The 23,060-nt window shown below is 47.7% G+C and overlaps 9 protein-coding genes across 9 annotated transcripts; 3 read left to right on the top strand and 6 right to left on the bottom strand.

Moving 5' to 3' along the window:
• Window positions 1-228: 228 nt before the first annotated feature.
• On the bottom strand, window positions 229-1,853 carry PGRI_074240 (Heterokaryon incompatibility; the record flags this gene model as incomplete). The annotated part of the gene is made up of 2 exons (XM_040795138.1): window positions 229-1,408; window positions 1,483-1,853. The coding sequence occupies 2 exons, from the start codon at window positions 1,851-1,853 to the stop codon at window positions 229-231; spliced, it is 1,551 nt and encodes a 516-aa protein (XP_040652815.1).
• Window positions 1,854-3,155: 1,302 nt separating this feature from the next.
• Window positions 3,156-4,559, bottom strand: PGRI_074230 (Major facilitator superfamily domain, general substrate transporter; the record flags this gene model as incomplete). Its single annotated transcript, XM_040795137.1, has 1 exon — window positions 3,156-4,559. The coding sequence occupies one exon, from the start codon at window positions 4,557-4,559 to the stop codon at window positions 3,156-3,158; it is 1,404 nt and encodes a 467-aa protein (XP_040652814.1).
• Window positions 4,560-4,930: 371 nt separating this feature from the next.
• Window positions 4,931-6,097, top strand: PGRI_074220 (Taurine catabolism dioxygenase TauD/TfdA; the record flags this gene model as incomplete). Its single annotated transcript, XM_040795136.1, has 1 exon — window positions 4,931-6,097. The coding sequence occupies one exon, from the start codon at window positions 4,931-4,933 to the stop codon at window positions 6,095-6,097; it is 1,167 nt and encodes a 388-aa protein (XP_040652813.1).
• A 1,315-nt stretch (window positions 6,098-7,412) lies between these two features.
• Window positions 7,413-8,513, bottom strand: PGRI_074210 (Mitochondrial carrier protein; the record flags this gene model as incomplete). Its single annotated transcript, XM_040795135.1, has 5 exons — window positions 7,413-7,878; window positions 7,932-8,104; window positions 8,159-8,302; window positions 8,350-8,418; window positions 8,469-8,513. The coding sequence occupies 5 exons, from the start codon at window positions 8,511-8,513 to the stop codon at window positions 7,413-7,415; spliced, it is 897 nt and encodes a 298-aa protein (XP_040652812.1).
• A 3,035-nt stretch (window positions 8,514-11,548) lies between these two features.
• On the top strand, window positions 11,549-13,412 carry PGRI_074200 (FAD-dependent oxidoreductase; the record flags this gene model as incomplete). The annotated part of the gene is made up of 4 exons (XM_040795134.1): window positions 11,549-12,713; window positions 12,766-13,042; window positions 13,093-13,328; window positions 13,378-13,412. 4 exons carry the CDS (start codon window positions 11,549-11,551, stop codon window positions 13,410-13,412), a joined length of 1,713 nt encoding a protein of 570 aa, XP_040652811.1.
• Window positions 13,413-13,568: 156 nt separating this feature from the next.
• Window positions 13,569-14,602, bottom strand: PGRI_074190 (aldo/keto reductase family protein; the record flags this gene model as incomplete). The annotated part of the gene is made up of 2 exons (XM_040795133.1): window positions 13,569-14,255; window positions 14,312-14,602. 2 exons carry the CDS (start codon window positions 14,600-14,602, stop codon window positions 13,569-13,571), a joined length of 978 nt encoding a protein of 325 aa, XP_040652810.1.
• Window positions 14,603-14,815: 213 nt separating this feature from the next.
• Window positions 14,816-16,587, bottom strand: PGRI_074180 (alpha/beta hydrolase; the record flags this gene model as incomplete). The annotated part of the gene is made up of 4 exons (XM_040795132.1): window positions 14,816-15,169; window positions 15,224-15,572; window positions 16,058-16,480; window positions 16,535-16,587. 4 exons carry the CDS (start codon window positions 16,585-16,587, stop codon window positions 14,816-14,818), a joined length of 1,179 nt encoding a protein of 392 aa, XP_040652809.1.
• Window positions 16,588-17,809: 1,222 nt separating this feature from the next.
• Window positions 17,810-18,784, top strand: PGRI_074170 (uncharacterized protein; the record flags this gene model as incomplete). Its single annotated transcript, XM_040795131.1, has 3 exons — window positions 17,810-17,871; window positions 17,929-17,958; window positions 18,031-18,784. 3 exons carry the CDS (start codon window positions 17,810-17,812, stop codon window positions 18,782-18,784), a joined length of 846 nt encoding a protein of 281 aa, XP_040652808.1.
• Window positions 18,785-19,197: 413 nt separating this feature from the next.
• PGRI_074160 (cytochrome P450) lies at window positions 19,198-20,608 on the bottom strand (the record flags this gene model as incomplete). Its single annotated transcript, XM_040795130.1, has 6 exons — window positions 19,198-19,322; window positions 19,375-19,658; window positions 19,704-19,825; window positions 19,874-20,217; window positions 20,271-20,453; window positions 20,512-20,608. The coding sequence occupies 6 exons, from the start codon at window positions 20,606-20,608 to the stop codon at window positions 19,198-19,200; spliced, it is 1,155 nt and encodes a 384-aa protein (XP_040652807.1).
• Between the last annotated feature and the right edge of the window lie 2,452 nt (window positions 20,609-23,060).

Here is a 23,060-nt window from a genome sequence, read left to right as displayed (position 1 = left end):
ACTTTTCCTATATCCCGAAGTTCCTAGTATACTTCTAGCTTTTAGCGGAGCTTTCCCTCTGTAGTTACCTCATAGTTGCATTACTAAGTAAAGCGGGCCCGTAATATCTAATATCCATTCGAGAAAGACTACTAACACTTGCATCATCTTTACCTTCACCTAGCTTTCAACCGTTAGGCTATAGTGATGGTCTTAAAACTTGGTCTTGATCCTTCACGACAGATGCCATCAGACCCCGCTTAGCATTGAGAGCTTGGTTAGAGAAACCTCCTCCAAGGAATCTTTAGTCGCCCAGATATCAATCACACCCCTGAATTTACCGGTTGAAGTCGTTCCAGTGGGGATAATTTCAATGTAGCGTGCACCCGGCGTCTTTGACCTGCTTTCCAGGTCTGCAATTGGGATGAACAATGCCGACGAATGGTCCAAGGGCTTGACAGACAGAACACGAATGTAGTCTGCCCCATCGGAAGTAGGAAGCTGTTCGTAACGCCTACACTCCGCGGAGCCCTTCTCACGAAGCTTTACAACAGCGAATGGCGCCCCGTTCTTATTTTGGATATGAATGGCATCGTCTTGTGGCTTAGCAGGACGTTTCCAAGACAGAGTTGGGAGTTTCGGCTTCCAATTCACGTCGAAGTATATTCCCAAGGGGAGATGTTTCCCATCGGTCACTTTAGTGTGCCACGGCAGTCGAGCAAGCTTCTGGTTGTCTGCACTTGCACCGGCCACGAGCAGTATCGACCACTGGTACTTCTGAAGTAGACTTTCAAAGAAGACCGACTTCACCTGATCTATGCCCGGAGTGGCTTCGTACCAGGGTGTCACGTTCTCTAGCTCCAGTGCTCCCAACAATGCCCAGCACTCATCCTTGTCCACGCCGAAGCGGCGCGAGAACTTTCCGGCCAAGATGTACAGTGGAGACTTCTTAGTGTAGGCAATCAAACCTGACCGCACTAGACGGGAGAGGAACTGTGCGACGAATTGGTAATTTTTCTCCGAGGCACGGATGTACTGAACAACCTCGTCCTGATCACTACCCTTTTGTGTCACACTGAGCTTTAGGAAGGCTGTGGCGATGTCAATTGCGAATTTTGTGAGACCGGCTGTGAGGTTAACAACGGCGGCCTGGCCTTCATGGATGAAATGGCTACCGTGTAGTGTCGCTCCTCCATGATCTAACAAATGAGTTTCGCTAAGAAGAACCCCCTCCTGTAGTGTCCAGCCAGATGTCAACCAAGACTCAGCTTTCTGCATATCGCTGATCAGGGCAGTGACAGCAGTCAGGTAAGAGGGGAGGTCCTTCTTTTGCAGCTGGTTCATCAGTAGCCTCTCGATCGCAGAGGTCTTGCCCCAATGCGTGAGATGAAGCCACACGATGCTTTTCTTTGCCCCTTTGTAAATTGCCCTAAGTACGCAGGAAGATAAGCGTTGGTTTCAATGGAGAGAGCAATAGGAAGAAGAAATTAGGGACATACTTACATCTGCTTCCCAACCTCTTCCCCTTTGGCTTTCAAAAGCTCACCCCGCAACTTCGCTGGAGTGTCCTGTAGAGGTTCCTGTGGAACACACATCCAGTCCCACCACACGTATCGAATCTTCATACTCGAGACTACCGTTCGAGCCAGGCTCAGGGGCAAGTCTGTCACGAGGGGTACTCGCCACAGTAGCCCGGATGGCAGGTCAGGGGGTTGCTCGACCCATTTGGCCCACCTACCCCAGGTGTAAGAGATGATGCCGTATCCCTGCTTTACCACATCCTCTTTGATATTCTGGTACTCAAGGATAGTCCATTTCTCGGTATCAAGCAGCCACCGGGGATGGAGGGGGTCATTTTTGGGGAGAAGGGGCATTTTTCAGTTTTGGTAAGGGAGATGAAGCAGAGAATCGGGTGTATGTATTCTCAACACTGCCCACTTCGCAATTATGAGAATCAAATGTAGAGACTGGCAAAGGATTATTGTATTCTTATATCAATTAGTCTATGGCCTCTGACCGATGTTTTGAGAATTCTCCATTATATGCACCACTGCAGCACCAGGACACGCTCGAAACACGTCATTCATATGCCCAGCTGGCAGGGTCGAGTAACGAGAGCCAGTACTTGTCGCTCCCAAAGCTTAGGATCAGCCGGACTGGATATCCACTGGCAATCATTCCAAGGTGATTGTTGACTTGTCGACCAAGCGGTGAGAGGTGGGTGACGGTGTCTATGCAGAGATATGAGGGGTACGAAGTAGTACAGGTGAAAATCTGCTGTTTTCCTTTTGATATATAACATCTTTAGCCCTTGTGTTACCATAGAGGTGCTGATCCTCGTGTGGCTGGCTGACACAATGCATGCATATGCGGAACGGACCACAAAGCTTCTCCGATCTCAGGCATCCAGATCATCTCCTTGCATTACGATCAGAATCAATTTGTGATTTCAGGCTTATTCTACAGGGTATCTTTGGATCTACCAAATACCTTTCCATGTCTGGAATCGGGAACTGTGTGTTGTCTAAGATATATATCTCGAGAACCGTCTACGAAGACACAAATTTAAGTCTTTGTGCGTTTGCCCTATTGATCTCTTTAATCTCGTTAAATTCTTTTTTGTTAGACGCAGCAGAGAGAGCAAAGGATAATATATCTTTAAAATTCTAATTGATTCGACTTTCAATATCTAGTGTAGAAAGCCAATACTCGAGTAAGTCAATTCTATGCAAATTTTGGATTTTATATCAATATTTGTCTTCATATATAGGTAATTTTCCTAGAACAGCTCGGATATTGAGACAACACCAAGGATCTGTCGGTGCAGTGCCGTCCGGCAGCCAATTGTCATCGAAGGCGCCATGCTGGGGTGCCGTCGTGGATTGTGATGGCTCGTATCGATGACCGGAGGTACACGAATTGTCCACCGAGAAGGTAGCCTGCTTATGAAGTCATGTTCCCTATTCCTCATTAGTATATCCATGTTGTATTAAGGCAAAGGGAACCCACAGGATGATTCAGCCGCCATGGTTCGCATTCGGACTACCTTTTAATGATGTTCTCAAGAACAGTAAATCACAAGGTAAAATGTTCAACATTCAGAGCTTTAGATATATTTGTATGTTGGAAGATGGTAAAACGAAACATTCAGGCAACCCTGGAAGCATTATATCATATCATTCACCCACTCTGTCCCGCCCATCCGGACTCTGCTTTCCTTTCTCCAACAATTCGAACTTCCGAACGACTCGGAGAGTGGCATAATAACTGAAAGGTAAAGCGATGAACCACAAGCCGAGATTAATACTCGCTGTCGCAATCAAAGCTGTTGGTACAGCCTGAACGCCAAATCCGACAGCAACTCCAGCGGTTTCAATCCCCCGAAGCAATGAGCTGTATCGAATTTGATCGCCGGGTGAGTCCGACAAATTTCCGATACACCAGTAAATATAATTCTCAACCAGACCAAGACTGATGCGTTCAAAAAGATAAAGGCCAAAGCCACGACCGAAGGAGCGCTGATCGCCCCAGTCCAACACGGGGTTGGTGTGTCGGTACTCGTTTTGGATAATGACTGCCCAGATCCAAGTCGCACTGTTCATAAGTGCGATCAGGACAAATGTGACGATTGCTCGATGTTTCCGATTTTTCAACCAAGTCAGATCCACCAACGACCCGCCCAACCAAGTTGCCAGTGTCCCTACAACCGCAGACATGAAGCTTCCGAGTGCGCGAGAACGAACGGTGAAATATGTGGCAAGATATGTACCAGGGTATGCCTGGATCCACCCGAAATACCAGAACAGCGGGACAAGGAGCAAGATTGACCTACTCCTCGCTAACCGCCACATCGCGGAGAGCTCTTCACGAAAGTGGATACCACGGGGCGCCTCGATACGTGCTCCATCATCTCTTTGCACTTTCTCTGGGTTCGACAAGAGAGGACCAATGACTAGTCCAAGACACTGGATGGCAATAAAAGCAAGGTATGTCTGGTACCCAACCTGGCCGCGATGATTGACACTGTGGTTGATTCCCAAAGAGACAGCACCACCGACGATGTTTCCAAAATTGCGGAACGTGAACCAAGTTGCAATGTAGCGACCACGCTTGTGTTGCTCGGGATACCCTGTGGCGACAGCACCCTCAACACTCCAGAAGAAACCAGCGCTGATGCCGCAAGTGACACACCCAAGATACACAAGCCATGTTGCGCCAGTGCGATTGTTCAGATACAACCCCGCTGCATAGAGTGGGTATCCAAGTGACCCTAACGTCAGAGTCCAACGGAAGCCGATCGCGTTTGTGAGGAAAGGACCCGCGAAACAGGTCACTGTCATCAAGGCGTATAGTAAGGCGTTGGCTGTGTTGACCAAATCTGGGCTCTGGGATCCGCCCACACCCAACCCGTTCATTGCACTCCATATCCCTGGCGCACAAAATGCACAGAATCCTACAACCAGGATTTGAAAAAGGGTACTGTAGAAAAATCGGGGACGAGGTGGTGGGTGTTCATCTTGGCTCTCCACAGTTGTCGAGACATCGGCTTTGCCTTCAGAATTCCCTAGGGATGCTGACATGATTACAGTGTGCGTGTGAATATGAGCAAACCACTCGAGATGTAATCCCTGTCATGCGAAGGCATGCAAAGGAGCTATTAAGCCTATGTTATATGATTGGAGATTTTCCTCGTATATCATGTTAAGCTTATCGGGAGGATGAGCACGCAAAACAATAAAAGCATGGCATAATCACGATATCCCTCGGCAATGAACGATGAGGCCATAATGGGCTTGGAAGGTGCCTTATAACACAAATCATTTCGAGGTGCCCAATAATACTCCGCTATCACGGCAGTTGTGAGGAGTTGTGAGGGGTCACGCTCGCAGCTACAAATGTACAACAGCGCTTCCTGCACCTTCATGCATCTCACATTTAACTTGCGCAAAACATGGCGACAATTACCGAAGAGCTGCAACTCGCCCAGCTTCAGTTAGAAGGCTCTATTGTCACATTTGAATCCTTTGAACTACCAACTTCCAACCAACGTATTCTTGGGCCTCCACATCCCAAGAATACAGTTATCCCTCTCACGTTGCGACCCACCAAGGCCGACGCCAAGGCAACCCTCGACGATGTGGTAGAGACGATTAAGTCTCTCCAAGAAAAAGACGGCATTTTGACCAAGAAGCTCGCAAGACATGGCACACTACTATTTCGCAATTTACCCATCCACAACGCGGAAGACTTCAGCAAATTCGCACATGCTTTCGGCTATAAACCCCACGAGATTATTGGCATCGTAGTCGACAGACCACTTCTCGCGCCAAATGTCGCGCCCGCCAATGAAGCCCCCAAGGAGGTATTGATATACAGCCACAATGAGTCGCCGCAAGTACCACATGCGCCCGAGTATATCTTTTTCTACGGACATCATGCACCATCTAAGGGTGGGGAATCGCCCATCTCTTCTTCATTGGAATTGTTTAACCGTGCACAGCAAGAGATCCCAGAATTCATCGCTGAGCTAGCGGAGAAAGGAGTGCTGAGTAAAGTGACATATCGAGTGGAGAAGCAGTATGAAGGGGGATCCACACTGAAGCAGGCTTTTGGCAAGGAAATCCAAGATGGCGACGAGGAAGAGACAAAACGCCGCAAGGTCGAGGCTCAGATTGCCCGCTATGGTAGAGGGGAGCATACGACATGGGAGTGGACTGGCGATGGACTTGTTTTGACGCACCGGCTACCTGTCATTCGAACGCAGCCCGGTACAAACCTGCCGACTCTTTTCACTGGGTTGGCGGCATATTGGAAACGTACACAGTTTGATAACGAGGCGCGCAAGAAGGTCACTCAACAGCTCTTTGGGGATGGGACGCCTATTCCCGACAAGTATCTTGCACACCTAGCGAAGATCACGGATGAGATTCGGGTTCTGCATCGTTGGCAGGAAGGTGATGTGTTGGTTTATGATAACATCATTGCTCAACATGGCAGAGAGCCATGGCAAGGCGAGCAATCTGATCGAGTGATTATGGCAAGTCTATTCGATGGTGAAAGCGTGCCAGGCGCTTATGGATTTGGTGACTGGGCGCAGGTTGTGCAAGCACTGGATTGAATCCCTTTTTTGGATGAGAGCTAGTCATGACTAGTAGTTATGCGCAATGCAGAGAATAGGTCATATGAGACATCTTCATGAATATATATGTGCTCTCTTTGTTTCGGGTTCCCAAATCATACATCTTTTGTTTCTCCGCAAGTATAAATCCAGCCAACTGGCCAGTCTGCTAATTACTCGCTTTTGAAGCCAAGCTTCCACCTCCGGGTTATACGAAGTTTACCATCATGCCCAGAATAGCGAAATTAGCCAAGTGGAGGTGGGCTTTTGTTCTAATGCCTATGCCAAACCTACCTAGGTATCTCTGTCCAATGATCATGGATATATATCCTCATGAGCTTACAGAACCACCAACACCTTATATTTGAGTCATTACGACTCGAAATATCAACAATTTGTCTTTCATTGCCTTAGTATAATTAACTTGACATTTGAAAATTAAGTATGCTCTGTTATCCTGCATAGCCACAGTTTGATGATGGATGCCAAGCCACAAGTGGCCAAGCTCAAAACAACTTTCGGCCGAGCTCTGGGGAGTCTTCACACGTCACCTCTTTTGGTCAGCATGGGATCCTCATACTCTACAACATATCAGAACATCAATTCTGTCCTACATGGAGCTTCAAACTCTCATGAAGGAGACAGAACGTATTATCCAAGAAACTCAGAAGATGCAATTGAGAGTTTCAACATTCTTCGACAGATGCTGCCGTCGGAACTCGTCCTAAACATTCTAGAATTCGCAGAATATTGGGTGTTAAATGCCGTCTACAGAGATGACAGGATGGATTATACTGAAAATGAGTGTCGCGATCGAGCCCCATATTTGACATCCGATCCTATTGAAGGCGAGCGATTTCCCGTTCAAGAGATAAGAATCAACATCTGGAGCCATGATCAAGGATGGAGCAGCTATCGCGAAGATCATGGCACATTCAGAAACTCTTGGACATGGTTCGACCTTGATATTGAAAGACCACCGGGTCGAGAGGATATCGCCAAAAATCAAGATCAACGCCTGGCCACCAATGTTCATGCTAGACGCGAACCCACGCATCATCAGATTACGTACCAGAGGGACCAGAAATTACACTGGATGCAGAATCTCCAAGCGGGCGACCGAATTTCAATTGTGCCACGGGCGCGTTTTCCTGGATGGAAGAATACCGTACAAAAAGCTTCTATTGAGATTTACACCACCCCTGTTCTGTGACCACGCGCCCGAATTATTCCCTATTATCATTGATTCCAAAGCCAGCCTATATAGTATGTGCCATACAAAGTGGAATGTACAGACATTTCCGCCCTTGAAGATCTATCGATATTTCCCCGGAGACAGAATGGCAGCCACCTCTTCATAAACAGAAAATACGATCCCTCCACTCAGAAGTAGCCGACCGAGTCGCATCGAGCTACCCTTCCAAAATCCTCGAATCCCGTAGTCACGAATGACACTCCGGGAGGCTTCGGCAATTCCAGCGCCTTGGACACCCTGTGCACGTGTCTTGATGGTATCAAATGGTTGTGTCGCGTAGACAGTGACTACGCCTGCCACGGCACCGATGCCGAACGTTGTGAACATATTCGGCTTGATGCCCCTAGATTTGATGGCCTCCCTGAGCACATTGTACGTCCCCATGCGAACCGCAGAAGTGGCCGATTGCTTCATCATTGTGGAGACAAGGCCACGGTAAAGCTCGGTGATACCACGCCTTTGGACAAGCACTTGAACCGCATGTATGCTCGACTTGAATTGGCGAGCGCCTTTCGCATCGTCAATTCTGTAGCAGAATCGGTCAGCTGAAGTCCTTCATATATAGCAAAGAATACCGACAATGCTGTTTTAATTCTCTCAGTCGGTGTTACAGCTAGTACACTTTCTACAGCGCCAGCAGTCATTCCAGCGAGAATCCCTCGACCGGCTGAGAGAACGCCGCGATCATCTGCAAGAGAATTACGGATCGTGTCGTATGATACGAACCGCACTGCGGCTTTTGCTGTGGTTCCCTACAGATATAGATCAATTTGAGGTCAACCTTCATTCACAGTCAATAGACCTACAATGACAAGTGTTGAGCATCCTGTGTACAAGGCACCGACACCTTCCTGTCTTGCAACTTGGATGATGAGACTGAGTGGATTCGATGTCCGAATAGCACTGTCTTTCAACAGTTGGACACGTGTTTTTGAATACTCAAATGGATACTGCGGTAGTTAGTTACTGGCCGGTTATGTGCAGTGAAGACACTGACTGTTATGGCTGCTTCCACTCCACCGGCAATTCCTCCTGCCACGAGGGATACCCACTGGGGCGTATGGAACTGGGCTAAGTTAGTTGTGGTAGGTAATTGATGCAGTCATGAAGAAGTACCGTCAGCTTTTGTGGCTCAGTCCCCGGTTTAGTAGGTGTAGACATGGTATGATCGTGACAGCTTACGCTGGTCGAATCGAATATGTAGTGTTTTGTGGGGGAGGAATAGGGGATGATCTCCCGGAACGCGGGGAGGTCGAACGGAAGGCGAGTTGCCGAGGATATTGGTTGAGTCAACTGGCAAGAAGTTTCTATCTCGAAGTTCTACTAAAATAAACGATTCACGAGGATAAAATGACTTTTAAACCCTCTAAGTTACGGATAAACTCATCATCAGTCATGACGAGTTCGTTTTCTGGCACTGGAATCTCTGTGAACTTTGATAAAGGTGATGTTCCTTGACAGATCTGACCCTGGTGGTGACCGTTGATGCTTGCTGAGTATATTGTACACACGGCCAATAGTTCTCAGGAAGTGTACAATGTGACCTTGGTAGGGATACTGTTGGCCACAGATCGATGTCTCGGTTCCTGTGGGAGATCCAGCAACATGAGAGGTTTCTCGTCCGGCTGCATGTTATTTAGCGCACTAAATAGCTCCACAGCCTGACCTCTATCGCCTTTTCGGCAGTCGGAACAAACCCCATCGGCAAACCTCATGTCGACCCATCGCTAAAGGTCTCCATCGAGTACGAGCGTAAGAAGGCCAAGTCTAAATGAAGTTGGCAATCTCCACCGTGCAACTTCTCTTTGGCCCATGTCGTAAACTTCAGGAACTGCTTGCCGCTGCCAACCCTTCACTCTGTCGGATAGCATCTAGCCCTTTGTTAATGCAAAGCCCATTGTCGATAACGGACATCCGAGCTTGCAGCTGATGACGGTCGTTAAAGGTGCCCCGGACAGAAAACTGGATCACCGTACAACACAAGGTTCCTTCTTGCTTCAGCATGCCGTACGCGAGAACAGCCATGTTGCCAAGAAGTGGCAGACACCGGCTGACTTTGTGGCGGCTTTAATGCAATGCTTACCATTAGCTATTCAAGGTTATTTGGTAATTTGTCACCATTGGTGACGGACTTGCTAGCGGCGAAAACAGCAATGTGATTAGGCATCTTGTTGCTGAAATGCGCCTATCAGGTAAAATTCACTACCTCGCCGCGGAACACAGGCCGTGGCCTGTCTCGCCCTGCCGTATGTTTCCTTCCTTAATGCTATGCAATTAGATCCCTTCAAATAATTTGTGGATGCCGTTAGGATTATTGGAGTATTGTTTCTCCATCATTTGATCGATGTCTGTGTGCATGGATCAACAGGAGAGGCGATGACAGATTGGCATAGTTTCGAATTAGACCCCACAATGTCCCGGGCTCGAATTGGGATCTTCATATGACGTTAACGGTGAATCCTCGTTTGACGGCGTCATCCATGAAACATTCAATATGGGAAACAGCCGAGCGAGACAGGGCCGAGTGAATATAATCTTTCAAATACTACTTTTCAACGTGGAGTTACCAAGTGTTGGATTCGTTGGGTATGGGGCAGCTGGACGTCCGATCTGTGGAACTGCAGGTGGTGAAAGTTCCTCCGGGTGAACATAAAGAGTCTCAAAACACCACCTCATCACCCTCCGAAGCGACCTGGCCGAGGATCACACCATTACCACCTAGGTTGGTGAATCGAAATGTCATGGCCCAAGACAAGAGCGTCCTGCAATCCCGTGAGTAGACTGCTTCTCATAATAAAGAGGAGGCAGCAAAACTGGGCAGTTTCTTACTTTCTTAGGAGCTCCGAAGGCTATTTCCCATAGCCCGTTCACATCCTCAGTGGTGGACAGGGTTCTCAGGCTGCTTCCTCAGCAGCCTAAACGATATCATACCAAAACTTGAAGACAACCCATGTACCAGGTTATCTTATGCCTTGGATACACGCTAGGCACCATTGGTGATACCTTGATGGTCGGGAACTCACTCAATATCCTTGTATTTAGGGTGGAGTGGGAGGTTATTTATCGGTTTGACGGAAGAAATTTTCACGGCACCTTTGACTGGCACCTCCTATTGAATGAGTGGTTAGCGCTTTCAAGTACTAGTGAGAGGAAATATTCAATCCAACTTGGCCATACGATGTCGATGAATCCGTGCCATTTCTGGTCCAGCAGCCTGCTAGGTAGAAGAAAGGAAAGGGGAAAGAATGCAGGTCATGGTCCGCTAATAGTACAACCCCTACCAGGGGTTCATCGCCTGGTACTCTCAAAGCAAACACCCATATACCGTGCCTTGTATCTTATATACTTTTTGAATAAACGTCTATAGAGCTCACGAATTCACCCAAAATGTCCGCATGCAGTCTTTGCAAGTTGACAAAGGAACATCTCACACACCTCATTCAGCTCTCTCTTCACTGGCGCTGTATATATAATATGTCGAGTCCACGTTCAAATGGAATATATGACACGCTATACAAGGCCATGTTATAGATGGTTATAGATTCGTGGCCAAAGGGTGGGGATAGAACTGGGGTATGCTTCAATGAAGGAAAAAGGGTTGAAACTTGTATTTGTGGGGAGTTTCTATATAAAATAAATGGAAGCAAACACTTGAAATAGCAACAAAGCAAACAGACAAACAGAAGCTGAAAGCCATAAGTTGTCTCAGTTAATACAGAAATTCCTAAAGAGACCGACAGTACTCCTCTCGCTTGAAGGGCTTGGTCAAAGTCGCAATAAATTGTAAGCAAGTCTACAGAGTAAGCACGATAACTCATGTTTCATTCTAAAAAAAGCAATCGCCTCTACTCATTTCTGGCATTACAACGTGTCTGTGCCTAGTTACACCAACTATGGGCAGTCTAAGTTTAGTTCGAGCCTCTCTCACCTACGGATGAGCGGCCAAGGGTATTCCTCCGAGTTCCAAGTGCAGCTCCCACCGAGCCTACCACTCAGAATTGTCACGACATAATTATGCAGGGGCCGAAGTGATGTGATATTTCGGCATATATCAGGTCTCATATACAATCAGTTGGGCGCTGTTTTCGAATGCAAAGCTGAGTTCGAATTCGAAGGTGATATGCCTTGGGCCACGCCTCCGATATAAGTTTCAATCTCCCTGATCTTACAAATAAGTGACCCAATTTCCAAGAATCATGGTGGCCAACGACTACCTAGCATGGCAGCGCTACATCCTCGCCCTTTCCACCGCAATTATGGTTTGTGGTCGTTCAATCGCGAATGGCACAACCCCACTAGCCTGTCATTGCATGCCACAAGACCCCTGCTGGCCTGAAGACCATATATGGGCTCGATTCAACAACACAGTAGATGGCAGGTTAATCGCGACAATCCCAATCGCCAGTGTCTGTCACATCGACTCATTCACCCTATACGAACAATCACAATGCGCACAACTTCAGTCCAATTGGGGTTTCGCAGCAACGCACTATGAAAGCCCATCATCAGTAATGGCCCCGATCTTCACAAATCTAAGCTGCAATCCCTTCTCGTCAAAGACCTCGCCTTGCACGATCGGTAACTACGTCCAGTACGCCGTCAACGCGACAGACGCCGCACACGTGCAGAAAACAATTCATTTCGCAGCTCGTCATAACATCCGCCTTGTCATTCGCAATACTGGACACGACCTACTTGGGAAGTCCACTGGGGCGGGAGGGCTAGCGATCTGGCTGCATTACATGAAAGATATCTCGATCGTTGACTACGACTCCTCAGAATATGCCGGCAAGGCGATAAAAGTCGGAGCTGGGGTTCAATCATTTGAAGGTAGCGATGCGGCTTATAAGGCTGGACTTGTTATCGTGGGAGGGAGCTGTACAACGATCAGCCTGGCTGGGGGATATTCTCAAGGCGGCGGACATAGCCAACTAGCGTCTTATGTTGGACTCGCTGCTGATCAGGTTCTGGAATGGGAGGTTGTTCTCGCGAATGGGGATTTGGTAATTGCGTCACCATCGGACTATCCAGATCTGTATTGGGCGCTGTCTGGCGGAGGTGGAGGGACTTACGGTGTTGTTGTGTCGATGACAAGCAAGGCTTATCCAGAACTGCCGACGGTGTCGGGAAACCTTTCATTCTCAGATACAGGTGTATCGCGTGATACAGTCTTTGAAGCGGTCGAGATGTTTATATCCATTCTCCCGTCAATCGGGGACGCTGGGGGTGCGAGTGTTTGGTGGTTAACTAACACTACACTGGCGACGACGCCTACTACCATTCCCGGTGGCACGGCGACACTTTTCAATTCTCTATTCAATCCTTTGATTACATTTCTGGAACGGAACAACATACAGCACAGTAAGTGAATGATCACGAAGTGTTGGAATGAGCGCTGACAGAGGCTGGATAGGATTTTATGTAAATGATTTCCCTACATATTACAACGCATTTCAGACGATGAGTCCACCAAACAACATAACAGATCAACTTCTTGGTGGTCGCCTGATTCCAAGGTCTGTAGTCGAGCAAAGCCTGGCTAGTCTAAAGACCGAATTCCGTAATATTGTCGAAAGAAATGCCGGATTTCTCATTTCAGGAATTATGGTTAACTCGTCTCGAGTTTCATATCCCGACAACAGTGTTAACCCAGCCTGGCGACATGCGCTGATGGATGTTGTAATCGGAGGGTATGTGTTTACTTCTCAGATTTGTCAATCTTTTATTAACCTTAGTTCAGTGCGTTTGACTATGCTGACTGGGACAGCAATGTCGCTCGACAGGCTGTTATTACGGACATTATTATGCCTCCGCTAGAAGAATTAACACCCGGAAGTGGCGCATATTTGAATGAAGCCGATCCAAATCAAAAAGATTGGCAACAGGCGTTTTATGGGGATAACTATGACAGTTTGCTTGAAATAAAGAGAAGGTATGATCCGGACAACAGGTTCTACTCTTTTAAGGGTGTGGGTAGTGAGTCTTGGACACCGGCTGAGAATGGGCGATTGTGTAAGTCGCAAAGTTATCGGAGTGGATGATACTACAGAGGAATTATAAATGATAAACTTGGAGATACCATTGCGCATATGTGGTTAACTGTTCGAATACTTGTGGTCCATCCATGGATGTGACCGCGTATGAATAACCTGCCATCCACTGGAGTCTCTTTTAATGAGCAATTTGGTCCTGATATCTTGTCAATCGAACATAAAATCACAGAGACCACCATCCCTTCTCAATAATCGTCGCCGCAAGTTTCTTCAAGGGCGGCCAAAGTGCACTGATTTCGGCTGCTGCGTCAACTGGAAGTGGTCCAGCCTTGCGGGCGTCGACATAGTCCTGGAGCTGCTTCAAAGTGCTAGGTCCGATCACAATTCGATCTGGATCCTTGAGATTGGAATGGAAGAGCAACCAGCGTAGGGCGCATTGAGCCCCCGTAGACCCCAGCCGTTTACCAATATTGTCCAAAGATCGCATTGCCTGATGATAGAGGGGCTGATCATACCACATGCGGTAAACAGCACCGAGCATGTTACCCTCCCCGACCTCGAAACGGGTACCCTCCAACTGCTCAGGTGATGGAGAATAGGAAAGCTTTCCAGTCAGGAACCCACCCGCTAGCGGCGAGGTTGCCTCGAAGTCAATACCGAACTCGCGAAGTACGGGAAAGAGTTCATCTTCGTAGCCTCGACAGAAGACGTTATACTGGCCTTGATAGACAGAAGGCATAATCAGGTTTTCCTCCACTGCGATTTCCATCCAGGCGCGGATCGCAGATGGACTGTAGTTGGAGAGACCCAACCTTTCAAAGTACCCCTCACGATAGTAGTGGTCGAAGTGTGCAGCCTGCAGAGGAATCGGGGTTTTGCGGTCCGGGGCATGAGCGTAAAGGGTGTGGATCTATATCAATTAGCTGCTTTAGCATTTTGAATAGGTAGTGTATGGGGTTCACTCACCTTCTTGACCTGCAGCCGCTCCAAGCTGGCCTTGATAGAGGTTCCCATATTTTTGAAGGACAAAGAGTCATCGCCAATAAAGAGAACCTTCGTATCGATGAGTGCATCATCTGGCTTCTTTTTGCCAAGCAGCTCCTCAGATGAACCTGGACTTGTAGCAGGATACAGGGCAGCGGTGTCAAACTGACGGATTCCAGCCTCTGTGAGACTTTTCATCAGGTGGTCGACATTGTCGGCTGTCCAAGCCCCACCAAATCCTTGGGCACCGAATACATAGCGAGGGGTATCCATGGTTAAATAGAATCAGAGATAAGAAATGGCTGAAAGGGGTTGAAAATGTCGAAAGGGACTGGACAGACGAAGAAATGAAAAAGTGGAAAGGGAGGGTATTTGATCTCGAATGGAAGGCGCGTTGCACAAACCTCTCCCATTCGTCAAACGTTGCGATTGTTCGAGTGTAACTCATTTGCTATATATTTCCCAGCCAGATTTATTTCTAAACACTTAGTCTGCTTTGCCTTCAGCTAGGACCTGTTTTCCAAATTCCTCCAGCTTTGCAACAAGGTCATTTGTCCAACTAAGGTGCGGCGAGTGACCGCAGGGCGCACGGTAGATTGTGAATGGCTTTCTTTGGCTCGCCGCCATCTTCTCTTGATACTCTTTAGGCAATGTGCGGTCCTGTTCCAGCACAAGATAGGCACACGGCAGCACATCATAAGGATTGTGCGTAAGAGGACTGTTCATAACAGGAGCTGCTGTCAATGTGGATGCCCACTTCTTCGCAGTCGCTGCATCAAGATCATTGAACAGGTATCTTTCAGGTTCGACCATGGTTCCGAGGCCACTAATGCCGTGCTTCTGTCATTAATGGTTAGTACCGATTAAAGGAGGTTCATTTGCAGGTGAACCCACGTGGAATCGCATAAATGGAGGCACGACAACTTTGCCGTCTGCAGGCTGGAAGAATGAATGCACGGATTGGCCTTGAGGAACAATGAATGCTCCAATAAAGAAAATCCCTATGACACCGCCAGCCTTTCCTTCCCTTGCACGAATAGGAGCTTGCCGAGAGGGTTGTGCAGCCTCAGCCGCGACCCAACCACCGGAAGAGTGTCCTGCGAGTAGTACCGACTTTCCTTGTGCAATCAACTTGTCAAGTAGCACCCCAATCTCTGTCGCATCATCTGCAGGAAGTGGATATCCTCCCGGGGGAGCCTTGCGATCAAAATCAGGGTTGCTAGGGTTCCCGACATTGAGCTGACTGAGATCACAAGTGTGCCGTTGTGGACAATATGTTTCAATGCCCTTTGTAGTCAAAGCATCAACAAGACCTTGATATGGGGCAGGAGTATGGTAAGAGCCATGGCATATCACAACAGTAAAAGAAGTCATGATTAATTGGGAAAGAGAAAAGAATTGAGGCAAAAGATAAAAGGTAAGGTTCCCCGCACGTGGTTCTGGCCTTATATTTGCCTGATAATTTTTTTTATTTCAAATTATTCTGACAGTAATATCTGACAAAAACAGAAGTTTTATCTCTTTGAAGTATCTTCCTAAATACAAACGACTCAAGGTGGTACAAATCTGACATGCAGCACGGAGCGTAAGCATCCGCGTCCTCCAGGGCTAGCCCGGTGAGAGTTCATAGTCTCCTGTGGAGCTATGCAGATCTCCCGGGCAATGGCATGTCAGTGATTGTTGATCTCTGAGAGAATCTCTACTCTTCAAACAGTAGAATTCTCAGACACTCGAGGGAGCACATTCAGACTATGAACATCGAGGTCGCGCGTCACCATAATACCGGTCTCTGGAGTTTCATTCTCAGCCCCAGCCCCGACATGCGATGTGGGCGCACTAGGCTCCGATTCCTTTGTTTGGGCTTGCTCTTCGCAATCGTGGTGACTACGGTCGAATGTGGAAAGGAGAGAATCGAATTTCGCAGGACGGCGGACTCGAGGTGATCCAATTGTGGGCAGATCGTGTGGTCGCACTGAACGCACGTTTCGCCTGCGAAACAATAGGGGCCCAAATGTTGGAACACACGCAACCAAAATTCCTGCCGTCATTTCTGCCATGATAAAAATAGAAGAGTCTCTGAGGCAGTAGATGAGATCGTCAGCTGGACACAACTTGGTCTGAATAATGCGGCCCAGATTGATACCAGCCGTTCTACCCGCCGTCAGCAACTGAATCTGAAACGGGATTTGAGCGCGTGGGTCTTACAGGATGCCTATCGCAAATGACGCAGTGACCCCAGTCTTCTTGCGACTCGACATTTGCAGCCGCCAGACAATAGGGAGCGGTAGTAAAACCACTCCCAAATCAATCCCCATGTTGAACCCTGCAGATGCATACTGTATCTTTAGGACATCACCGCAGCTCCCTAGAATAGTGCGATCCCAGTTGTAGGCGACTGGACGACAGAGCAAGGCGATTGTCAAGATTGCGGAGACCCAATATAGGAAGACAAGGCATCCTACTCCACTTGCACACCAAAAGAAAGTCTGATTTCCTGGGAAGATCTCAATATATAACAGGATTATGGCGAGTCTGAAACAGACTGTTGAGGTTGCCCACATCCATTCTGATGCCCAGAATATCTAAGTGGGTTAATGCCTGGCATAACGTCGATGGAGGTCGACCAAGTACCTTCAATGCGCTAACCAACTCCCCCGGGTTCCGCACTGCCATTGTCGCTGTGTGTCCACCATAGCCAGCTGTGGTAGCTCCTGATGTGAATTAGCTCTGCTTCCGCCGGAGTCAATGGAGTCAACTTACCAACTAGCATGTCTGCCACATAGCCGGTCAATAGGACCTAGCTTTATCATCAGCCACCTGGATAGCTCGATGCCCAGTCAGTACCCACCAATGAGAAGAAAACAAGGTAATCATGACTTTTTAAACCCCGACGCCGTATATGTGTTGATGCAACTCGAAGCGCAACAGCCACTGCAGCAATAAAGAAAAATATTAGACTCCACACAATCAGGACTGGAGACCGATGATTCAAGTGGACCATATTTGAGGCGGTAATCAGCGATGACGGGGTCTGACAGTATAAAGGAAAGTTGTTCGACGGGATATATGTAGCTTGACAGTAGAAATGTTCAAGAAGCAGATTGGCATTTTGCAAACCCAAGAAAGGCTTTGATTTCAACTAATCTGCTATGGTTGCTCAATTCAGAGGACAACATAGTGTTTGATAGGGAAGGTGCCCATGAACTCTGCAGTCTTCATTTCGTACAACGTCAAAACCTTCACCACAATTTCCTCCAATTTGCGGATGAGCAGAATTTCAGCTGAGGTACCCGAGTGAGACGCTACAGTGAAGGTCAGACGTCCAAGGCTGTGTTAGAGATTACAGTGATCCTATCATTTGCAGCACTGAAATCTGTACTCATTTCAACTCTCTGCAGCCTCCTGCATCCCTCTCTATCTGTACAATCTGAGACGTCAACGTCAACCTTCTCCAGTTCGACAAAAAGTACCTCATTCAAAATGCCTCTTTTCAGGGATACATACGCGGAGAATATGCAGCGAGATTCCACCGAAGCCCAAAGGTAAGAACCCGCGAGCAGCCAATGAAAACACCAGACGCTAACATCAGCGGCTCCTAGACTCGACGAGCAATTTGATCTTCTCACCGAGTAAGAGAACGCGCCAAGCCCTGTGTGGCAATGCAGTCCACAAGCAAACCATACTGACTCCTGCTGACACAGAAACATCGGCTATCTGCTGCACCCGTCCGTTCGAGCCAAAATGCATCCCCACGCGCGCGTTGCCGACATTGCCACGGGCACTGCAGCCTTCCTGCGCGACCTGGCCCATGACTGGCCCGATGCAATCCTACACGGCTATGACATCTCAACTTCTCTCTATCCACCCTCCAGAACACTTCCAAAAAACGTCAATCTGTACCTTCTCGACGCCCGCAGGGATGTTCCTGTCAGCCTGTACGGACAATATGATATCGTGCACGTTCGGCTTATTGCTGCTGGCCTGACAGCGTCCGAATGGGGCAGAACTATTCGAAATCTTTCTAGGCTCCTAAAGCCCGGGGGTGCTATGCAGTGGGAAGAGTGCGACTTTACTAACGTTCGCCATCTCCCCGGTCGACCTGAATCTACGACTGACGCTGCCAGTACCATGGGAGTGATGTACATGACTGCCATGAAACCCCGCTTCGACTATGGCTGGAATCGACTGGCGATTGAGATGCGCAATGCGGGTCTTCTAGATGTCCACACTGAAGCTGTTTCCGCAGGTCGGGTGTATGATACGCGAGCACGCTTGACTGCAAATGGGATGAGGGCTATGTTTGCATGGGCACGTCTTCATTCTGCTAGAGGGACGCAGGGAGCACTGACTATGCACCAGATTGATGATCTGGAGCAGAAGGCTTATGCAGATATTCAATCTGGTTGTTATGTCACGTATGACATCCACGTTGCCTGGGGATTCCGGCCCGAGTAAGAACAGCAAACAGATGTTATCGGCAGGTGGTATCTACCTCAAACTTCTCACAAGGAACTTGAAACAAGTCAATAAGAACCAATGAAAATTATTTCTCATATTATATCCATTCTCGGCCCGTCTTGTTTCACCTAGCCTATCCCCGACTTTGGAACACAAGCCGACAAGCACCAGGCTGAGCTGTCAACTGGTCCTTCATGTCGCGTTCTACGGCCTCCCCGTTATTTTCACCTGGTGCAAATTTGATCCGATAATGGAATACCAAGGCAGCAGTTACTAGGCGGATTTGTGCGAGAGCTAGATGACGGCCGACACAGCTTGTACGCCCTGTATGAACAAAAGACTCAGCATACGAAGATACTATTACTCCTCGTGCAACCCGAGTGGCCACATGGGAGATCTGACCACCCGGGTCAATGGTAGGGTTGTCTCTTACCGACACCAAAAGGAGCAAATGCCCTTTTATCCTTGATCAGCTCCGGTTTGCTGTACCACCTCTCAGGAATGAACTCATGGGGATTGACATATGCCGTCTCAACTTAAAGTTTGTTTCAGTATTTCTGACCGAAAATAGCATAAGGGTTTCTCACGTCGACCAAGTGTATAACGTGGCGCACATATTTTGGTATTTCCCGGGATAAACGTCCCGTCTATCGTCAGCCCTTCTGGTGGCGTTACTCGAGAGCTAAAGGTTAGCACTGCTGGGAGCAGTCGCATTGCTTCATTTATAGTTCCTGTCAGATGTGGCAATGTGGCCAAGGCAGCTGGATTTTCCCTATCAATGTCGCGGATCTCTTTATATATCTTCTCAGTATGGGTAGGAAACCGAGCAAGGAAATAGAAGAGAAGGGTTAGGCTTGGAGCAGTGGTATCACTACAATTATTAGTCAGTTGTCTCATGATCTCCAGCCTTACTCACCTTCCAGCTACAACTAGTGTTGCAGTATCACCGCTCAACCATCTCGCTCGCGTGGGATCAGATCCATGTTTGACATGGTCCTCAATGAACCAAGATGCAATATCGCGATCTGGAAGTGTTTTCTATCTCCATGTTAGCTAGAAGGACAATTGCAATATGCTGTTTAGTACCTTCATCCGTCGAGCCATGCATTGATCACAAAATTCAAGCATGTGAAACCAGTGTCGGACCTTCCAAAGGGTAGGAATAAATGCGAATCCCAGTCTCGGGATCCATATCGCAGGACTGAAAGGACCCAGCATCGTGAGCGCCGAACGCAGCATGGCTATCGACGAATGCCACCTGTTGCTCCTCATCATGCCAAAATCCTCGCTAAAGGCAAAATCACCCATAGAGTCGAAGGCAAAGAAATACATCAGGTCATTTATGAGAACAGCACGCGATTGTTGAGAAGCAACGCGGCTTTCCAGTGTTCGTACCTTTTTCAACACCCGCCGATGATACTGGATCAATGCTGAATTGACCATGTCAGTGTTCTATATATCGTAGGGCATTGGTCCACCAAACCCTTTTTGCTCAACGCTTGCTCCCACATCTTGCGCCGTTCATGGTGCAGGTGTCGGTCGCGAGTAAAGATTGAGGATATGCGAGGATAGAGAAGGTCGTACCAATCAGAGCGTGTGTTTCGATTGTCATGACCATCCATGGCCTCGTAGGCCGCGGGATGAAATATGGTAATTTCAGCGGGACCTGAAGATTCAATTCCAATGGTATCATGCACTCCAGCTTGGCTTGAGATATTTCTTACCGGTTCGCACAAATTCCCCATATTTTTCGTGCCAGTCCTGTAAGACGAGATGGCCACGAGAGTCCCTGCACTTCCACACATGCCACAATTTGCTCATTGCCGCTAATTTTGGGCCGGGGAAGTGTTTCAACCGATGGAATATAAGTCGGTATACCACGATGCTTGTGAATAGTGAGGACAGATAACATGTCGCCAGGTATATCGTCTCGGTTAAGCTGGCTTGGATGGCTCCATAACCAAGAAAATGGTTAGCGCATAATAGGGTGCCAAAAAGAAGGTGAACAACAACAACAGTTGGTCCTTTCAGATGCCATTCTCCGTGGATAAAGACAAGTTGGTGGACTAGTAGCCCTACAATGATTGCAATTGCCCCTGGAGCTAGCATTATGATGATCGAACTGATGGCTATTCTGACCCTGAAAGTGGAACTAGTCCTACAGTGGCTGGGATTATGGTTCTTTGTATCAGCGTCACAGTGGAAGATAGACTCAGAGACGATGTTGGACAACACTCGTCATTAGCAGCCCTCCATCGGAGGATATGACTAAATTCCGCTACGCAGCGGTATAGTGGCCATGCGAGAAAACCCCGTTTTCAGCTAATATTGATGTCTAGATGCCTGATTATTTCCTGCAATTATTATTACAGAGGCCTTAATAAACAAGGTAGCCAACCTTGTTCTGTCACCTAACCCTGTAAGTAAGAAATGAAGCTTTTGGTATAAGATAAATCCATATTTTTTGAGGTGGTTTATCAACTTCCAAATAAGGCTTTTGGCACTATACCTATGTATCTCCTCTTTTTGAGGTGTGAAAGGCGCCAAAAGCTTCATTTTTGTACTTGTCAATTTACAATATTCCGTGGTTAATCAGGCACTTAGACATCAATATTGCCTGAAAGGGTGGTTTTGTCGTATGGCCACTATACCGCTGCGTAGTCGGCCTATTTCTAATATTGGACATCTAGGTATCCTAGTGGATAGTTTTCTATTTAAAATATAGTTGCCGCCACGTCCGACACATTCAGAGTCTTTTCTTGTCTTATTTGACCGTTGTTCAACCCTTGGATTCCGCGCTGTTTAGCATGACCGCCCACTCACGCCAGAGGTGTAAGATATATTATGCACGATCCATCTCGATTAGACCATCCACACATATCAATCATGAGCCGATATGTCTTAATTGCTCAATGCGCACTGGCATCTCTATGGTACAACTCATACACAATCTGGCTATTCATCTTCAGCGATTTCAAAACCATTGTGGCACCAAGTACTATTTTCGGCATCACAAATGCCTGGGCCGCATCAAAATACGACCCGCATGTTCGAGGAGCCTTGTCCCCTCCACACTCGATCAGCGAGTCTCCAAAGTCGATTGGAAGAGGTCTCGCAGCATCACTATGGGTTGTGATTAACTTAATCCCTTTCGCCATTAACAACCAACGGGGTGAAAGAGCAATTTTAGAGGACGGGCTAAACAAGCCATGGCGGCCCTTTCCTTGCGGTCAGGTTTCTTATGAGGGGGGCACACGAATCATGATCATTCTATATATATTTGCCCCGATATATAGTCTTGCATTTGGCGGCGTCCGACATTCTGTGGCTTTGATATGGTTAGGACTGTGGTACAACCACTGGGGTGGCGCGGACAAGAACCCGGTCATTCGCAATATTATTAACGGACTAGGATATACTTGTTTCGCATCGGGAGCGATGGAGGTGGCCCTAGGCGGCTCTTTTCTTCCTCTCCACGGATGGCTGGGGCGGTGGCTTCTTGTAATCATCGCAATTATTTTCTCCACCGTCCAGTTGCAGGACATGTCCGATCAGCTTGGCGATGCTAAGAGAGGTCGACGAACGGTGCCTCTTGTATGGGGTGATACTGCGGCGCGCTGGAGTATTGCTTTACCTATGCTTTGTTGGGGAATATGGTGTCCGATGTTCTGGGGTGTTTCATCCCTTTGGTTTGCCATCACTATGGGCTTGGCTTCGCTGGTGGCATTGAGGGCTATATTAGTTCGCTCTGTCAATGGGGATAAACGGACATTTCGACTTTGGAATTGTTGGATTGCGGTCATCTATATGTTGCCCCAGTTCTCTCAAAAGGAACCCCTTGACAGCAGTCTTTCAAATTCCGCTGGGTAAGAGCAATGGGGTCTATTGTAATCCTCACATACAAATGGATATTTGCATCCATACGTCCCTCCTCCGCAGGGACATTTTGATTCGTAGAGAAAAGTGTTCTGCCCTCTTACCCTCAATAGTCCATGACGTCACCTATGGACGTTAGAGTCTGGACAGTAATAGAAGATGGAAAACGTATATAATGGAAGTGCCGAACTTGGCACGGTTATTACGGAATTAATATTCTTGGTATATTGTCCCCTATTCTTCACACTTGTTCGGTGTTAAAAAATAATTCCGTGGTGGTTGAATGAGCTTAAACCCGATAATCTCCGGCTTATCTTCACGCAGGCATCCAAGCCTTACGTTGCCCTTCTTTATTTATAGTTGCTTGTTCCTTTTGTCCCTCGAATATTCATCTATT

This window comes from Penicillium griseofulvum (assembly GCF_001561935.1).
Source record: "Penicillium griseofulvum strain PG3 chromosome Unknown contig_6, whole genome shotgun sequence".
NCBI lineage: Eukaryota > Fungi > Ascomycota > Eurotiomycetes > Eurotiales > Aspergillaceae > Penicillium > Penicillium griseofulvum.
This window is presented reverse-complemented; position numbering and strand designations above follow the sequence as displayed.